This window comes from Neofelis nebulosa, chromosome 2, assembly GCF_028018385.1.
Source record: "Neofelis nebulosa isolate mNeoNeb1 chromosome 2, mNeoNeb1.pri, whole genome shotgun sequence".
Lineage (NCBI taxonomy): Eukaryota > Metazoa > Chordata > Mammalia > Carnivora > Felidae > Neofelis > Neofelis nebulosa.
The window spans coordinates 204,650,303-204,667,426 of NC_080783.1; the positions used below are offsets into that span (position 1 = coordinate 204,650,303).

The 17,124-nt window shown below is 45.0% G+C and overlaps 1 protein-coding gene and 1 pseudogene across 1 annotated transcript; both read left to right on the forward strand.

Moving 5' to 3' along the window:
• The first annotated feature begins 2,025 nt into the window (after positions 1 to 2,025).
• FUCA1 (alpha-L-fucosidase 1) lies at positions 2,026 to 15,425 on the forward strand. The gene is made up of 8 exons (XM_058718655.1): positions 2,026 to 2,453; positions 4,302 to 4,436; positions 6,540 to 6,677; positions 8,830 to 8,935; positions 11,311 to 11,511; positions 13,009 to 13,199; positions 14,345 to 14,444; positions 14,666 to 15,425. Exons 1-8 carry the CDS (start codon positions 2,080 to 2,082, stop codon positions 14,804 to 14,806), a joined length of 1,386 nt encoding a protein of 461 aa, XP_058574638.1. The 5' UTR covers positions 2,026 to 2,079; the 3' UTR covers positions 14,807 to 15,425.
• A 451-nt stretch (positions 15,426 to 15,876) lies between these two features.
• Positions 15,877 to 16,031, forward strand: LOC131505740 (U4 spliceosomal RNA; annotated as a pseudogene).
• Positions 16,032 to 17,124: the final 1,093 nt, after the last annotated feature.

Here is a 17,124-nt window from a genome sequence, read left to right on the forward strand (position 1 = left end):
CAACGTGGGGCTCGAACTCACGAACTGTGAGCTCACGACCTGAGCTGAAGTCGGATGCTTAACCGACTGAACCATCCAGGCATCCTGGCATGATTTTTTTAAGGTGAATTTGTGATTCCTTAAAGTTTGGGCATGCCTTTCTTTAATCATTCGTGGGGTCTGCTCTCATTTTAGCAAAGAAAATGCCCCAAGTGCCTGGCATAAATTGACACTCAGCAAATATTTATTGTTTAACGAATGAAACTGGAGTTTAAAAATCATTTGCACTTCCACACTTCCTACCTCTCTCTTTTCACATTCACACTCAATTTCTGCTCTAAGTAAAGAACTCGAGTTTATGGAGGAGGAGAGCAAGTGGGGAAAGGGGTCCGTGGATTTCACTGAGAACTCTCCTTATTATTGAGATGAGGGAACGGACCTAGACAGTGGACGAGACTTGCCCAAGAAGAGCCAACAAGGTGATACCCAGTGCCAAAAATGCAGGTCTCCCAACTTCCGGTTTTGTCCACACCGTCACCATGCCTCTCACCTACCTGTCCCTGCAGATTTACATTTTGGTGAGGAGAATAAGGAGACGTGAAGGTCACAGTGTCCCATTTTACCTTCCCCAAGATAAGTTCCATAACGTCAGAGCCCATTACTCACTCTGATCACTACAAGATGTGTGCAAATGGGTTGGGTTAGGTTTCTCGAGGTGGTCCATGCTTACTGTTCTGGGCACTATGTTAACATAATCTTGCAGAGAAAGACACACAGAAGATAAACTAGCTGTTCAATCAGCAACACCACTGTATTTCCTTATCACTCCTTGAATGAGGAAGTGCTTGGTTTTGTCAACACAGGCTCCAACCCCTCCCAGAAAGATGCAGCCTATAGAGGAGAGGCACAGATTCCACATCTGGAGACCTGGATTCTGGTCCCACCTCCGGCTCAAACTAGCCTCGTGATCCGCGGGCAACTCCAGTCCCCTCTCTGGCTCTCAGTTTCCTCCTCCATAAGTAGGGAAGCGGATAGTGTCCAGGGTCTCCAAAGTCCCTTCAAACTCTGATGTGCCTCAGCTCTCTCACTGATACATGGGGACTGGCTGTGCCACATGGGGTCATTGGGCTTCCCCCACCTGCTGGCCTCACCTGTTTGAGCACACGGCGTTAAAAGGGTAGAGAAGCTGGCGACATCCCTGAGAGACAAAGTTGACACGGGCGCTCCTTGGGCCTGGGGCTCTCAATTTTCTCACTCTGCTCTTCTAAAAACGTTCCTTAGTGGCAGCCTGTGCCCGGGTCTTGTTTTTTTGTTTGGTTTTGTTTCATTTGTTTATTTTTAATTTACATCCTTGTTAGCATATAGAGCAATAATGATTTCAGGGGTAGATTCCAGTGACTCATCCCCTATGTATAACACCCAGTGCTCATCCCAACAAATGTCTTCCTCAACGCCCCTTGACCATTTAGCCCATCCCCCCACCCACAGCCCCTCCAGCCACCCTCGGTTTGTTCTCTAGGGTCTCATTTTTCCAATTAGATATTACACTCTTTGAATTGCCTCAGAATGCCCAAAGCAAGTTCAGTAAATATTAGACGGGCACAGTGACCACAGGCTCTTCCTCTCTCGGCGCCCTCTCTTCCCCCTCTTCTTCCCTGGCAATGCCTCCACCATCCCTCTAGCCCGCATTTCTGCCTGGGCCGTCACTATGCCCTTCCATCTGGTATTCCTGCCTCCAGGCTGGCTCTTCTCTACTAACGTTCGAAAAGTCCTCTATGGCTCCCAATGACAAAATGCACTAGTCCCAGCTCTCAGCACTCGCCAGGCCTTCCTCACCCCCACGATTTAACCCAGCTGTGACTCCCTCATCCCTCAGGGACCACGGTCAACGACCCTTTGCGTTTTTCTCCTTTTGAGCGCCAGAGGGCGCTGCAGGAAAAGCCGCGGCGGAGAGGAACACAGTCGCCAAGCCGCCTAGGTTGACACGCCCCTTTTCCCTTCCGAGCCAATCATTAGTTGGAGTAGGCGGAACCGGGCGGCCCGCACCTGCGCGTTAAGAAGCGGAGAGGAGGCTCGGAGTCCGCCACTCGGTTCTCCGAGATGAAGTCGCGGGAGGTGGGCGCCGGGCTGGTGCTGCTGCTGCTGGTGCTGCCCCGAGCCGCATACGTGCGCGGGTTCCGGCCTCAGCCCCGTTATACCCCGGACTGGCAGAGTCTGGACTCCCGGCCGCTGCCGGAGTGGTTCGACAAGGCCAAGTTCGGGGTGTTCGTGCACTGGGGCGTGTTCTCGGTGCCGGCCTGGGGCAGCGAGTGGTTCTGGTGGCACTGGAAGGGCGAGGGGCTGCCGCAGTACGAGCAGTTCATGAGGGACAACTACCCGCCCGGCTTCAGCTACGCCGACTTCGGGCCGCAATTCACCGCGCGCTTCTTCAACCCGGACAGCTGGGCCGATCTCTTCCAGGCGGCCGGGGCCAAGTGAGTGTCGCCGCGGGGACCGGCGGAGCTCGCGTTCCCGGCTCGGGCTGACGTTGGGCAGGTGGGAACTGAGTGGGGGCGGGGCGGGAGGGGGGGGGAGGCGAGGCCGCTGTCCCCGGGTCGCACGGCTGCCCGGCTGACTTAAGGTCCCCCCCGGGGCCTGTGATTTGCCTCCTGAAGGATGCAGAACTGAATGTAGCACTCCTGATCAGGAGAAGGCGCGTCTGCTGGGGGGTTCGAAGAAAATAAAGCTTTCAGGGAGGTGGTGGTCTGGAAAGCCCCCTGGTCTACACCTGTTGATCGAGACGATTGAGCTCTGATACCTAATGTCCTTCCAGGTCAACAAAACAATCAGGATTCCAGAATTTTAATCCAGTGGTCTGGAGTTTTGTTACCTCCCTGCAGCCTCCTTCCATGGTGATAGAAAGGGGGTGTATTTAGTTCGTTTCAGCATTAATATCTCCCAGGGGAAGAGGGAGGGGAGGGGAGTTCTGGTGTGCAGTCCATTTGGACGACAGTACCAGTTCTCACTCACCTGCTTCTTCTCAGTGCCCTGCACACAGAAAGTGCTCAAGAAATGTCTGAACTCTTTTGATAACTGTTGGAGCTTGAGTGTGGTCGGTGCAGAGAACTGAGAGTGTGGCATGCTGAAATGGGGAAAGGAGAGGCTGGGGCCAATCCTGAAGGACTAATCCATGAGGGCAGTGTGTGAAGTCAGGTGTGAAGTCAGGGGATGGTTCCCTTCAGCTTCTAGAAGAATCAGCTTGGCGGCCAGGAGGGAAGCAGGTTGGAAGAGGGTAAGAATGGAGGCAGGGAGGTTTCTGGGCTCCTGGCTTAGAGTGGCCTTCCACCCTTACCTTGTCTTCTCAGTCATTTTCTGGGTTTTAGTTTCCCTTGGGTAAGTTCTTTTGTCCTAAAGAAAAATTACAGCTGACTCTTACTAGTGTTTGCCAATAAATATGTGGGAACATAAGGCTTGACCAAATGGAGGTGGTGGTCACTGTCTAATGGGAGCCTTAGAGATCCATACTTTACAAATGACAAAAAATTAAAATCTGGGAGACATCCTTTGTCCAGACCCCTTATTTTGTAGCCCAGGTGACTAGCCCAGACAGAGGAAGGGAACTAATGTCCTGCATCCAAATCTCATGACTCCAAGGCGAAGGTTCTTTCCACCACACCAGGGGTCTGCATACTGTGGCCCGAGAGATGGCCTGTTTCTATAAGTTCCATGAGATGAGAATGGTTTTTACATTTTAAAGGGTTTAAAAAAGAAAGGATATGCTACGGAGAGGAGTGGGGGCCACAAAGGCTGAAGTACTATCTGGCCTTTCAAGTCTTAGAGCTCCCTACCTCAGCCAGTGATTAAATTATCACCTGCAGGCTTCCTCTGTTTTTCTGCCATTAAAGCAAATGAGATGTTGAGTGATTTGGTTATTTCAACATTTTTCTCACCAGTTCTTTTGGTCTTTTGTCACCTCTGTAAGTGAGAGGCAATCCAGGTGACCTTTGCCTTTACTTTTCTATCATCTGCTATTTCCAGAACTGGAGAGCTAAGGTGCACTTCTTTTCCCTTATCTACTCCTCCCTTCCCTCTGGGCGTCCTCCTTGGCTGGGGACTAAAGAATGGTCCTCCTTAAGTTTGCTTCCATTCCTAAAACTCCCCATGGGGGTTTGTGACTGCAGCAGCTCCCTGGGTGTCGCTAATGCAATTAACCATATGCAAGTACGTTTTCTGTAATCACGTTCTCCGGACCATTTTTAAAACCCTCAGGCATGCTGGGCAAGTTCATGCTTGTGGCCCGCCGCCGCCTGCTTCCTTTGCTCATGTAGTTTTGATGTCCACAGATACGTAGTCCTGACAACAAAGCATCACGAAGGCTTCACAAACTGGCCAAGTCCTGTGTCTTGGAACTGGAACTCCAAGGATGTGGGTCCCCATCGAGATTTGGTTGGTGAGTTGGGAAAAGCTGTTCAGAAGAGGTAGGCATCTACAGATGGTTACTCTTTCATGTCTTTTGATGCACCATTTCCCTCCGATCTTACGTGTCGTCTAAGTTTACGTTCAGCGAGTAGCCTGGCCTTTGAATTAGCAGGCTCTGATGCCCAGCGCTTTTCATGCCTGAACTTTCCATGATACCGTGAGAGAAGGTCATGGCCTTGTTTAGGTGAAGGATACCCAGAGTAGCCCACAATGCCTCATTTGCACCCTGTGAAGGATTCTTTCTGGAAGGCCTTGCAACCCAAGGCCTTTTCTGGTGGCTGATGAAGGACTGGGTCTGTCATCTCTGTGCCCCCCTTAGCTGTCAACACGCAGCTTTGCAGGCATTCGGAGAAAGTCTGGCTGAATGGTAGATCCAGAGGGAACTGAAAAGGGCAGTTAGAGCAGCTGAAAAGTGAGGCGAGGAGCCGCTTGGTTGATTCTAATTAATGCTTCCTAATATTTATCAACTTAATAAGAAGTAACTTTCCCAAGGGGCACCTGGGGGGCTCAGTCAGTTAAGCATCAGACTCTTGATTTCGGCTCAGGTCATGCTCTCACTGTTCCTGGGATGGAGCCCCCCCCCCCCCCCCCCCCCCATCAGGCTCTGTGCCAAGAGCTCGGAGCCTACTTGGGATTTTCTCTCCTTCTCTCTGCTGGTGCACTCGCTCCCTCTCTCTCTCTCTCTCTCTCTCTCTCTCTCAAATAAACGTTAAACATTAAAAAAAAAAAAAAAAAGTAACTTCCCAAGATCAAAGAGCTAGGAAATGGTAGAGGTGGGCTTTGAACCCCATTATCCTGGTTTTGTGCCCTACAATTCTAGGTATGTTTGCCTGTAGAGAGGAAAAGTAGTGTTTGTCCCCTGCCCAATCCCGCTCTTTTGTGATTTGGTAAACTTGCTGCCCTGTTTCAGGGATAGGCCAGCTGCCTGTTTGTATAAATAAAGTTTGATTGGAACACAGGCACGTCCACTCATTTATGGGTTATGTCTGGGGCTGCCTCAGGCTGCAACTTCAGAGTTGTGATAGAGACCGTGAGGCCCACAAAGTCTAAAATGCTATGTGGCCATAAAGAAAGCGTTTACTGACTCTGGTCACCTGTTCAATATTCAGTCTCCCAATGCTGTGCTTGGCTCACAGTCCTGCTGTAAAACTCTGAGATGTTGATGAGATCTGGATTTTACCATCCTTGATTTTTACCTTCTTTGTACCTGGTTAGGCCCCAGGTCATATGATGAAACACTTTAATTCTTTCTGCCTTATCTGTGCGGTTGCAATGTTATCCTTACTTCTTACTGAGTATAGCATTTCTGTGACACTCACCACTTAGAACTCAAAACAAGTTTTATTGTGTACAAAAATAGGTCACTTTGACCCTTTTTCATTTTGGCTAAGAATTCTTAACATTTCAATGTTAAGAACTATTAGTAAATCTTAGGTAAATGAAACAATAAACCTGTATTCATTAATTTCAACTAAATAGAAAATGTTACTAATGATCACTTCTGAGAGATAAGATTTTGGATATTCTTTATATTTTTTTCTATTTTTTCTATTTTTTATATTTATATATATTTATAATATAATATTATATTATATTATATTATATTACAATATATTATATATAATTATATATAATATATATTATATATTATATTATAATACAATATATTATATATATAATTATATATTATTATATTTATAATTATATATTATATATATTTATATATATTTATAATATTTTCTATTTTCTATTTTTTCTATTTTTTCTATTTTCCAGTATCTTTACTGGAAGAAAAACAGTTCTTAAAAAAGAACTATGTGTCATTACTGAGATAATGGACATAGATAAAATATGGTTTAAAGAACATTTGGTGTTAAGATAGTTATGTATAAAAAGTAGTCATGTGTATTATCAAAAACCCAATCATCTTGTTTAAGTTAATGATAAGACATAATTTAAGGAAATGGTTTGGGATCCCACTGCCCTGCATACCCTTACGGGTGACTTTCACTGAGATGTAAAATGCTGTCACTGATTTTTCTTAAACTAAATTATTTTTTCTTTGCTTACTGGACAGGTACTGTTCTGTTTTTCTTTTTCAGGAACATGCGTTATGGACTCTATCACTCACTGTTAGAATGGTTCCACCCACTCTACCTACTTGATAAGAAAAATGGCTTCAAAACACAGCATTTTGTGTATGCAAAAACAATGCCAGAACTGTACGACCTTGTTTACAGGTAAAAAAAAAAAAAAAAAAAAAAATCCTTTTTGGTCTTACGACTTTTATCAGTGAAATTAGAGCTTCCTATAGGATACTGTTAAGTTGGGGGAAGGGGAAAAGAAGGACTATGGAAAAAAATCTACAAGACATCAAAATAAGAATGGTGGTTTGTATTAAGACAGAGTATATTTTTTTCCTCCTCTACTTCTCAAAACTCCCATAATGTGGTCATAATTGTCTTTATAGGTTAAAATGAACAAAACCAAGGATGGTGGTTAAGTCAAAACTTCAGTCCCTCTTTACATGTAGTTTTCTCTGTCGGGACCTTGCAGAGGGGCAACAAGCCCCTGCGTAGGATTTGGCATCCGGCAGGTTTGCATTTGAACCCTGGCTCTTGTTACAAGCCTTAAATGACTACCCTTCTGAGCTTCAGATTCTCACCGTGTAAAGTAGGGAAATAGTGCCTTTTACATAGGGCTCAGAACAATATGTGAAAAGTATCTGTCACCTTGCTTGTACAGAAAAAGGGTGGCGTTATCATTATTATCATTAAAACGATCACTTTCACATTGGGGTTCATCACTAGTCTTCACCATGTTTTATTTCTAGTTTGCCCTTCTCGCACCTGGGCGTGCCACCTCGTAGAGGATGGTGAACCTTCAAGACTCTAGCGGCAGCCATCTCTGCCTGGACTCTCATTTTAATTTTTTTTTTTTTTCAACGTTTTTTATTTATTTTTGGGACAGAGAGAGACAGAGCATGAACGGGGGAGGGGCAGAGAGAGAGGGAGACACAGAATGGGAAACAGGCTCCAGGCTCCGAGCCATCAGCCCAGAGCCTGACGCGGGGCTCGAACTCACGGACCGCGAGATCGTGACCTGGCTGAAGTCGGACGCTTAACCGACTGCGCCACCCAGGCGCCCCTGGACTCTCATTTTAGACCAAAACAAAAACAAAACTCCTTGCATCCAGATGACTTCCCTAAGGAAATAATAGTACGGTCGTAAGAGACCCGCAGAGGTTCGGAGTCCCGACGGAACTGGATCTGAAACCCGGTTCTTTTTCTTGCTGGCTGTATGGCCTTGAACAAACTCCTTAATCTGTCTAGATCTCAGTTTCTTCATCTGTGAAAGGAGGTTAATAGACACTGCAGGGCTGTTGTGAAAACTAATGAGGTAATGATGAGTATAAAGTGCCTAGTACAGTTTCTCATACGCGGTACCACACAGGCCACCTGCGTTTTATCTTGCCTCTCAGACAGGCAGTCTTTTTCCTGAAGTCCACTTGCTGTCCTGCTTACAGAGCACAGCACAGGATCAGGATCGGGTAAATTTGCGCATGAGTTTCAGCTCCTATTCCTTACAGGCTTTGCCACCTAAAACACACTGCCCTGCTGAGCGTCAGGTTCTTGCTCTCTAAATGGGAATAATCGTGCTTACCTCATAGGTGCGTGTGCTCACGCCGCACAGAGCTCAGAGTGTCAATATGTGAAAGGTGCAGCTGTGGCTCAAGTGGACTCAAAAGATCCTTTATAGTTGAGGCTATGGCAGTTGTCCAAAAACAGTGCATTTGGTGGAATAGTTGAAGCTTTTTTGTTTTTTTTAACATTTATTCATTTTTGAGAGACATTGTGAGTGGGGGAGGGGCAGAGAGAGAGGGAGACACAGAATCCGACGCGGGCTCCAGGCTCTGAGCTGTCAGCACAGAGCCCGACGCGGGACTAGAAGTCACAGACCGCGAGATCATGACCCGAGCCGAAGTCGGACGCTTAACCGACTGAGCCACCCAGGCGCCCCGAAGCGCTTAATACATCTTAAAAGCAGACACCTTAATCCTACAGTTCTGGAGCACCACTCTTGATCAGAAGTAGTTGCTGGAAGGAAATCAAATTGTATATATACCGATTACGACTCTTTTTTCGGAAGACATTGAAAAAAGATTAGGAGGAAATATACCAAAATATTGTGTATTAAACAGCGGTTATATGAGCAACCATAACAGTTACAGCTGTTGTTTTTGTCTCTTTAGTTTTCCACATTCTCTGCACCACGTAATTTTTTGGTACTTTCAAAATGGGAGAAATTTTTATATTTGTTACAAAATAGATCCGTAAGACCTTACTGCGAACAGATTCAGATGATAAACTTTCCTAATTGTGTATCTTTCAGGTATGAACCTGACTTGATTTGGTCTGATGGAGAGTGGGAATGTCCTGATACTTACTGGAACTCTACAGAGTTTCTTTCTTGGCTCTACAATGATAGCCCAGTCAAGGCATGTGATTGTATGACTTCTCTCTTATTTGTCTGTTATGAGAAAAGAAAGAGTAAGGAGCCAAGATCTGGAGTAATAACAGTGACAACAGCAACAATAATAAATACTAATAGCAACGGGGAGGTGGTAGGGACCAGGGGACTTCATGGAAAGTAAAGGTTTCTCCTTTTCCCCCCTTCCTTAGAGTATAAGCTTTTCTTTTTCTTCTTTAATTCTTGATTTAAATTTTTTTTTTTAATATTTACTTGTTCTTGAGAGACCGAGCATGAGCGGGGGAGGGGCAGAGAGCGAGGGAGACACAGAATCCGAAGCAGGCTCCAGGCCCTGAGCTGTCAGCACAGAGCCCGACACGGGGCTCGAACTCACAGATGGTGAGATCATGACCTGAGCTGAAGTTGGACGCTCAATGGGCTGAGCCACCTTTGATTCTTGACTTTGACAACAGAGGTTTACATCTTGTTAAATTTAAGGAGTAGAATAGAAGCAGTATGTAGAAATCCCAGAGACTCAGAGAAAGTAAAATATACTATTAACCACACGAACATTATAAATGGAAAAAAAAAAAACCCAGCCCCCCCCCCCAAATTAATAGACAAAACATAAAAATTAAATGATGGGAATGAGATGTACATATTTATGACTGTACCTAATCTGTGTTGGTCATGTGGTTTAACTCTCGAGGAAATTTCCTTTCCCTTCTATCCAAATTCTTGACGGAACTTTGCCTCCCTCCCCTCCCCCTCCTCCTCCCCCCTGCTACATACTCAGCTGCCCGTTTCTGGTTTGTATTTCCGTACGCTTACAAAGTCACAGAAGCCTGGGTCTTCACCGCACAAAAATTTAACAATTCTGCATATTCTGGATTTGTTGTGGATTTTCAAGAAAAATCCAAGTATAGCACCAGGTTGTACTGAGCTATCTTGGTAGATTCATAAACCTCCTAAGGAGCTTATTGGGTAACTGTTACTAAATTCAGGAGGTAAAAAGGGAAAAACCGATGTGACACCTAGAAGTTAAGAGTGCTTTTCTGGGATTTGCCAAGTGTGGAGGGACTCAGGGGGCACAGCTTAAAACGGGCTTTCCCCAAGGTGCTCACCCTGGACCGGTTCCGATGTGCACCCTCGGGTGGGACGCTGCAGATGCTGTTCTGCACACTCTCGTTCTACGCTTTCTCGTGCGTTAGGAAGGAGGGTTATTTCGGAGCTATGCTCGTCTTGGGAAAGTGCTTTTAGGAGAAGTCCCTTTTCCTTACTGTTCCTTCTGTCCGTAATTCCCACATGGCTCCCTCCTGTGCTTCCTCCAGTCTTCCCCCAGAGCTCATCTGATTCGTGCAGCCTTCCTAGTCCCCCTGTCTGAAACTGCAGCATGCCCCTGTCTCCCTGCTGGCTTTTTCCCATAGCACTGCCTGGCTTAACATTTTTCAGATGTCACTTGCCTTGTTTCTTAACTCTCTCTCAGTAAAGGATCAGCTTTCTGAGGGCAAGGTTTTGGGTCTATTCATTGCTACATCCCCAACCCCAAGAACAGTACTTAGCCAGTTAGGCACCTAATAAGTATTAGTTAAATGTTAACTAAATCTGGCTCCTGACAATTCATATTCTTTGCTAGAATTAAGAAACACTCCCGGATTAGTGTTTCCCCTTTAAGTTAGGTAATTAACTCTGCTGTGCTGTCATATTGTCCACACGTCTGTCTCCTCAGCCAGTCTCTGCTGGATCTCTAAGGACAAAAACTGTTTTATTCACCTTAGATATGCCAGCACGAGCATAATGGTAGTATTAATCATTAACATTGAGATAATCTGCGTAATTTCTCAGAGTGCAGCAAAGATTTGAAGGAAGGAAAAGAATATTTGCTGACTTTTCTTTACCTAGGAAAAGGAAGTCAGGGTTATATAGTGGAAAGCATCTTGGGCTGGGTTCACCTACCAGCTTCACAATCCCAGCTTCCTGAAACTCTGCCCAGGGATGTGACCTTGGGCAAGTCTTCTCTCCATTTCTCCTTTACAGAAGAAGTGGTTTACCAGATGGTCTTTAAAACAGGCTCTCCCAGCTCTGACGTTACCTATGGGCCTAGCAGGGTTTCTCAGCCTAGCACTGTTGACATTTGGGGCTGGATGTTTTGTTGTGAGACATTTAACAGCATCCCTGGCCTCTACCCATAGATAGCAATAGCACCACCCCGACTGTGGCAACCAAAAATGTCTCCAGACTTTGCCAAAAGTCTCCAGAGTAAAACAGCCCCCAAACGAGAACCACTGTTGTAGACCAAGTCTGCTCCTTCTGTCCAGATACATACTTAATTTACCAAACAGCATTACATAAGGAGGCTAGGTGGTTTTACCTCTGGTGACCCAGTACTCTTTCTTCCTTTAGGACAAGGTAGTGGTAAATGACCGATGGGGTCAGAACTGTTCCTGTCACCATGGAGGATACTACAACTGTCAGGATAAATTCAAGCCAGAGAGCTTGCCAGATCACAAGTGGGAAATGTGTAGCTCCATAGACAAGGTCTCCTGGGGCTATCGTCGCAACATGGTGATATCTGACGTCGCAACTGAGTGTGAAATCGTTTCGGTAAGAACACTTACGAGTTAGGTGTTTGTTAACTACTATCTCAAACTAGCCTTCTAACTAAGAGTGGTGGGAGCATTCTGGGATGGAAGTGCAGGTCGATCTATAGACCCACTGGGGTCATTGAACATACCCACAGAAACCTGTCCTAAGGAAATCATTGTAATTACAGAAGAAGGTTTTACATACAGAGATGTTCTTCCCAGGATTATCTGCAGTTGGACATGCGGATTGTGTTCATTTCTGGCAGCCGTAAGGGGATATTTAAGTAGATTTGGGGATTTTCCTTAACCATTAAAAAGTTTATGAATGTAATATTGGGTCAGTGCCTGGGGATTGCGTGAAAAAATAAGTTATGAATTACCACAGCTATATAAAATCTATTTCCACTGCATAGGAAAAAGACCAGAAGGGAGTATCAAAAGTTGGTGGTGTAGTGTCTTTGGGATACTGTAACAAAGTCTCCTTTTTAAAATTTTATGAGTGTAACCATAATTTTTCTGGGCCTCCTTGAAGTGCACCTGTTTGAGGTCATAGTAAATACACACACACATACACACACACACACACACACACACACACACACACACACACACACCCGACTCCAGAAGCCTTGAAGAATATATTTCTTTACAGCATCTTTTCCCAGAGAGGCAGCATATACATTTATGTAGCCCATTTCTTTTTTTTTTTTAATGTTTATTTATTTATTTTTGAGAGAGGGAGAGAGACAGAGCACGAGTGGGGGAGGGGCAGAGAGAGAGGGAGACATAGAATCCCAAGCAGGCTCCAGGCTCCGAACTGTCAGCACAGAGCCCGACGCGGGGCTCGAACCCACAAACCGTAAGATCACGACCTGAGCCAAAGGCGGACACTTAACCGACTGAGCCACCAGGCTACATAGCCCATTTCATACAGAGCGTCCCGAATTCTGCAGATCTCGTCCATGTCCCCAAAGTGCCCCTAGCACCCCCTCAAAATCTCTCTTGTCTTATCCCCGTATTCTATGTGGCTCCATGGGATCACATCACAGCAAAGTGTTTTGTCCTCCCCTTCCCTGCTCACATTTTGCCCTTCTGACACATGACCTTCCCAGTGCGTGCCGCACCGTGGGAAGTGCAGGCTGACACGGAAGCACCCATGATCACTTCCTGGAATTCAAGTTAATCTATTTCTCCACTCACTCTGTAGCAGGATTTTTTCAGTTTTCTCATATAAGCCCGTCCTGCTTTCATAATGACAAAAAATATATGGCATTTTCAAAAGGATAAAGGCTATTCACCAAAGGAGATTCTTTTTCTTAATACCTATGTGTTTCAGATTCTGTGTCTCCCTCTCTCTCTGACCCTCCCCCGTTCATGCTCTGTCTCTCTCCGTCTCAAAAATAAATAAACGTTTAAAAAAAGAATTTTTTTTAAATAAAAAAAATACCTATGTGTTCTCAGCATCATGCTGGGCTTGGCACTCGTAGCTATGGTTTCACTGTTCTGCTCTCTCCAGGAACTGGTTCAGACAGTGAGCTTGGGAGGCAACTACCTTCTCAACATTGGACCAACTAAAGACGGGCTGATAGTTCCCATCTTCCAAGAACGGCTTCTTGCTGTTGGGAAGTGGCTGAGCATCAATGGGGAGGCCATCTATTCCTCTAAACCGTGGAGGAAGCAACTGGAGAAGAACACGACGTCTGTGTGGTGAGCTTGTCCTTCGTTGCGGGCGGGAGCAGGACGGCGGCCCGTCCCAAACTGGCGTCTCCTCGGGTCTGCAGTGTTAGAAGCCAGGCTGGAAGCCATCTTGATTGAGGAAACCCGGAGCCGTTCTTTTGCTGTTAGATTTGTACCCCAGTTTATGTCTGAAGCCACCAGGATATCTTTGACTCGTGAGAGGTGTGGTGGGCTTCGTGAAGGAAGGAGCCACAAGGCATCTGTTAACATACTTGACCTTGTTACCCTATCTCTAAAAATAGTAATAGCCAATACTTGCACAGCACCTGCAGTGTGTTAGGCTCCAATCCAAATTCTTCCCATTCACATAATCCCTTCAGTAGCCCCACCAAGCGGACACTGTTATCATCCCCATGTTGCAAGTGAGAAGGGGACCCAGGGCAGTTCTATACAGTTCCTAACCCTAGGACCACAAAGCTAACTAGTGGAGAAGTTGTGATCAAAACTTGGAATTTTGAATCTAGTTATTTGACCCTGGGCCTGTGTTTTTCAAGTGCGAAGCAGAGCAAAGATACTTAACTTCCCGGAGTTGTTGTGATGGTTAAGTGTGATAACTTATGTAAAGCGCCCGAGAGCATGCCCAGCGTATACAAAGTGCTCAGTGAAAGGTATCTGCAGGTGTTACACCATAGCACATAGGTCTTTGGATCGGGGGAAACACGTTCATCCTTCCGTTTCGAGTGAATTTCTATTTAGTGACTTTCATCCTCTTCTCTAAGCCTGGTGAACTCTCAGAACAAATGCGTCTTTATTGTACATCTTGCCCTTGTTAGATCCTCTGCTGTTCTCCCACGGATTTGGGGTTGAAAAAAGATTTGAATAATAAGGGAAGTGGCTTCAATGTGGAATAACTAGTATAAGCGTTAAAATTTTTTAAAGACAATTTCTAGCCCAGTAGAGCAGGAAAATGGAAGAGATCACCAAAAAGAGCCTTCCAAGGCTGTTTTCTTTCCTTCCTGCGGACCTTAACTGGTGTCCGAGTAAGCATCACTTCCTAGCAGCAGTGACAGACTCAAGGTCTTGGAGTTGGTAGATAACTGAAAGGGAGATGTATAAGGTTATGTGTCAGGGTCACAAGCCAGGTATTTCTGACAATGGTGTTTCTTTTTTCCCAGGTATACCTCAAGAGAAACAACTGTTTATGCCATTTTCCTGCACTGGCCAGAAAATGGAGTCTTAAGCCTCGTATCCCCCATAACTACCTCGACTACACAGGTAAGGAGCCTCTCAGTCTGTCCTTTCTGAGAGGTAACTTTTTTTAAAGGAATGGGAGGTCATCTCTGTTTCTTCCCTTTGGCCCCAGTTTTCCCCCATTTTGATTCCCCTTTTAGACCGTCTGCCCTCCCCTGGCCCGGTGTGGCCGTCTCCCATCATGTTCAAGCCGTATTCTGTACTCAATGCACTGATGTGTGATCATTCCCTTTTACTTTCTGCAGATAACGATGCTGGGGATCGAAAAAGATCTGAAATGGTCTCCAGATCCAGAAGGAGGTCTACTCATTTATCTGCCCCGGTTACCACTCCTTACTCTCCCAGTTGACTTTGGTTGGACTATAAAGCTGATAGGAGTGGAGTGACCACTGGAGCTCAGGCAGAACTGTCTTCTCTTTGCTGCTTTGATTTTCCCCTTATAGCACCATCGTTGTAATAAACTACTTCTCTACTCAGAGCTGGATTTTCCAACACATTTTAATCAAAGGAACTGAGCGTCTGTACTGATGTCTCTGTGGATCAGGGATCTGAGATCCATGGCTAGCATGTCCCTCTCTGAGCAGAAGGAACTAATCGGTTAAGCTCTGAGTTCCTCCTTCTCTTCCCAACTCGGGAAATTCTCTACCCTGGAAACTTCCCTCCATTCTCTGTGTTCGAAACCTGTTTCCTTACTCAGTGACTTCAGGTAAAGAATAAGCCAGTCACCCTATTGCCTGTGGAAGGAGGTGAAAAAGGTTTAGCAAGCTCAACCACATGCTGTTTACCTAGTGCCATTTGTCATCCCCACCCTTCCAAGAGGTGGAGAGCCTGGAAGGGAAAGGAGAGGCTTGCTAGACTGCACGTGGTCAGCTCTTTGAAAGTTTCCAAAGCAAACTAGGGACTCAGAAGTCCAGTTTGTTTACAGAGATATTATGAAGGAAATGAATGTGATTCTGCCTTGCTTTTTAAAATACGATCAAATAAATAAATTTTTATGTCAAATCATTTCTACCAAAAAGCATGTTGTAGTCGTCTTCTCCCAGTTTCTATATGGACTGCTTATAAAAAGCTTTATATTTCTGTAAAAAGAAAAAAAAAAAAAAAAAAAGACTCGCCAAGTCTCCTTAATGCAGAACAGAGAACATAATTCCTTGGTTTTTTTGCTTCTCTAATACTGCTTCTTTTGAGTTGGCTACCAGTTCAGCCCCCCTCCCCCCTTTAATTATAGATCTAATCAGATTTTCCATTTCTTTTTTATTTGGTAGATATATTTAGACATCTTAACACGACGTTTAAGGAATGTTTGTTTTCTCAAGCACATGGAATATTTATAAATATAAATACCAAAGGAGCACTATCATACAGATGTCTGCAACATAATTAAAGGACCATAAAAACACAAAAACCTGGAGGAAAAAAGCGTATAGTTTGGAAATTTTCAAACCTACCTTAAAATAGCTTTGCACAGTGGCAGTATCATAGCCACTGAGGTTTATCCGAGGCACGATTATTGCTAATTAAAACATACTTTAAAATAACTCACTGATCAAAGAAGGCACCATACAGGGAATGAGAAAATGCTTAGAATAATATTGAGAACACTATGTACTGAACCTTGTGAGATGGAATGAAGTCTTTAGAGAGGATGCTGGGAAGATGGCAGAGAGGAGGCACCAGGAATCTATCTCCAGACCTGGACCACAATTGCACTGGCAGAATTTGATGCAACTTTTGTAGAACTGTGGAGTCTACCAAGGCTCCAACTTCCAGAGGAAGATTTGGATGGTAAATTGTGGTTAGTGTTGGTCAACTTAGCTGCCTATTCCCCACCCCCAGCCACGGAACAGGCAGCTATGAATGTGTTCCTGGAACAACTTGCACACCGCTCATGGGAGCCCAAGAGGGCAAAAAGGACCCTGCCCTCCAAATACCTGGGATTTGAGCTCGGATCTCTGATGGCTGCTTCTGGTCACAGAGGTGGGCAGCCATTGTTGTGCCTCCCCCATTGTTGCAAGCCCCTCCTCCTTGGGCTAAAGTGACTTCCAGTGGATTTAAAGGGCTAGTGCCCTCCCCTCTCCCATTCAAATATTACCCATTTGGGGAGCCAGACATTAAAAACTAGGATATTCAAAAGCAACTGCATGTATGAGGAGAATTAGAAAGTGACCATGCATGCCCAGGGAAAGGCTCAGAAAAGACCTGAGGAGACCTTAAGTTTATACCTCTGGATTATCCTCAGCATAGAAACAGCCTACAATAATCAAAATACAAAAACAATAACAACAACAAAACCCCAGCAAACCCAGGAGGGTAGTAACTGATTTCCAGAATTACGACATTATTAGATTCCAACTTCCAGTTTTAAACAAATCACCAGGCATGCAAAGAAACAGGGAAACATGTCCCTTCAAAAGAAAAAAGCGAATCAACAGAAACTTAAAAACAAGTCTCTGAAAAAGACCTGATGGCAGATACATTAGACCTTAAAACAGCTGCCTTAAAGACGCTCAAAAAACTAAAGGAAGCTGTGGGAGAAATTCGAGAAAATGATGTACGAATGAAACATATGTCAATAGATAGCTAGATAACATAAGAAACCGCACACGCACAAAATTCTGGAGCTGAAAAGTACAATAACTAAAATGAGAAATTCACCAGAGGGATTCAAAGGTAGATTTGACTAGGCAGAAGAAAGGATACCGCA

What these genes read in the sequence shown, in the direction of transcription:
- FUCA1 (XM_058718655.1), top strand. Translation starts at nt 2,080, where the DNA reads ATGAAGTCGCGGGAGGTGGGCGCCGGGCTGGTGCTGCTGCTGCTGGTG. An exon ending in TTCCAGGCGGCCGGGGCCAA is followed by an intron (nt 2,454 to 4,301) that starts GTGAGTGTCGCC and finishes TGATGTCCACAG; the next exon opens with ATACGTAGTCCTGACAACAA. An exon ending in AAGAACACGACGTCTGTGTG is followed by an intron (nt 13,200 to 14,344) that starts GTGAGCTTGTCC and finishes CTTTTTTCCCAG; the next exon opens with GTATACCTCAAGAGAAACAA.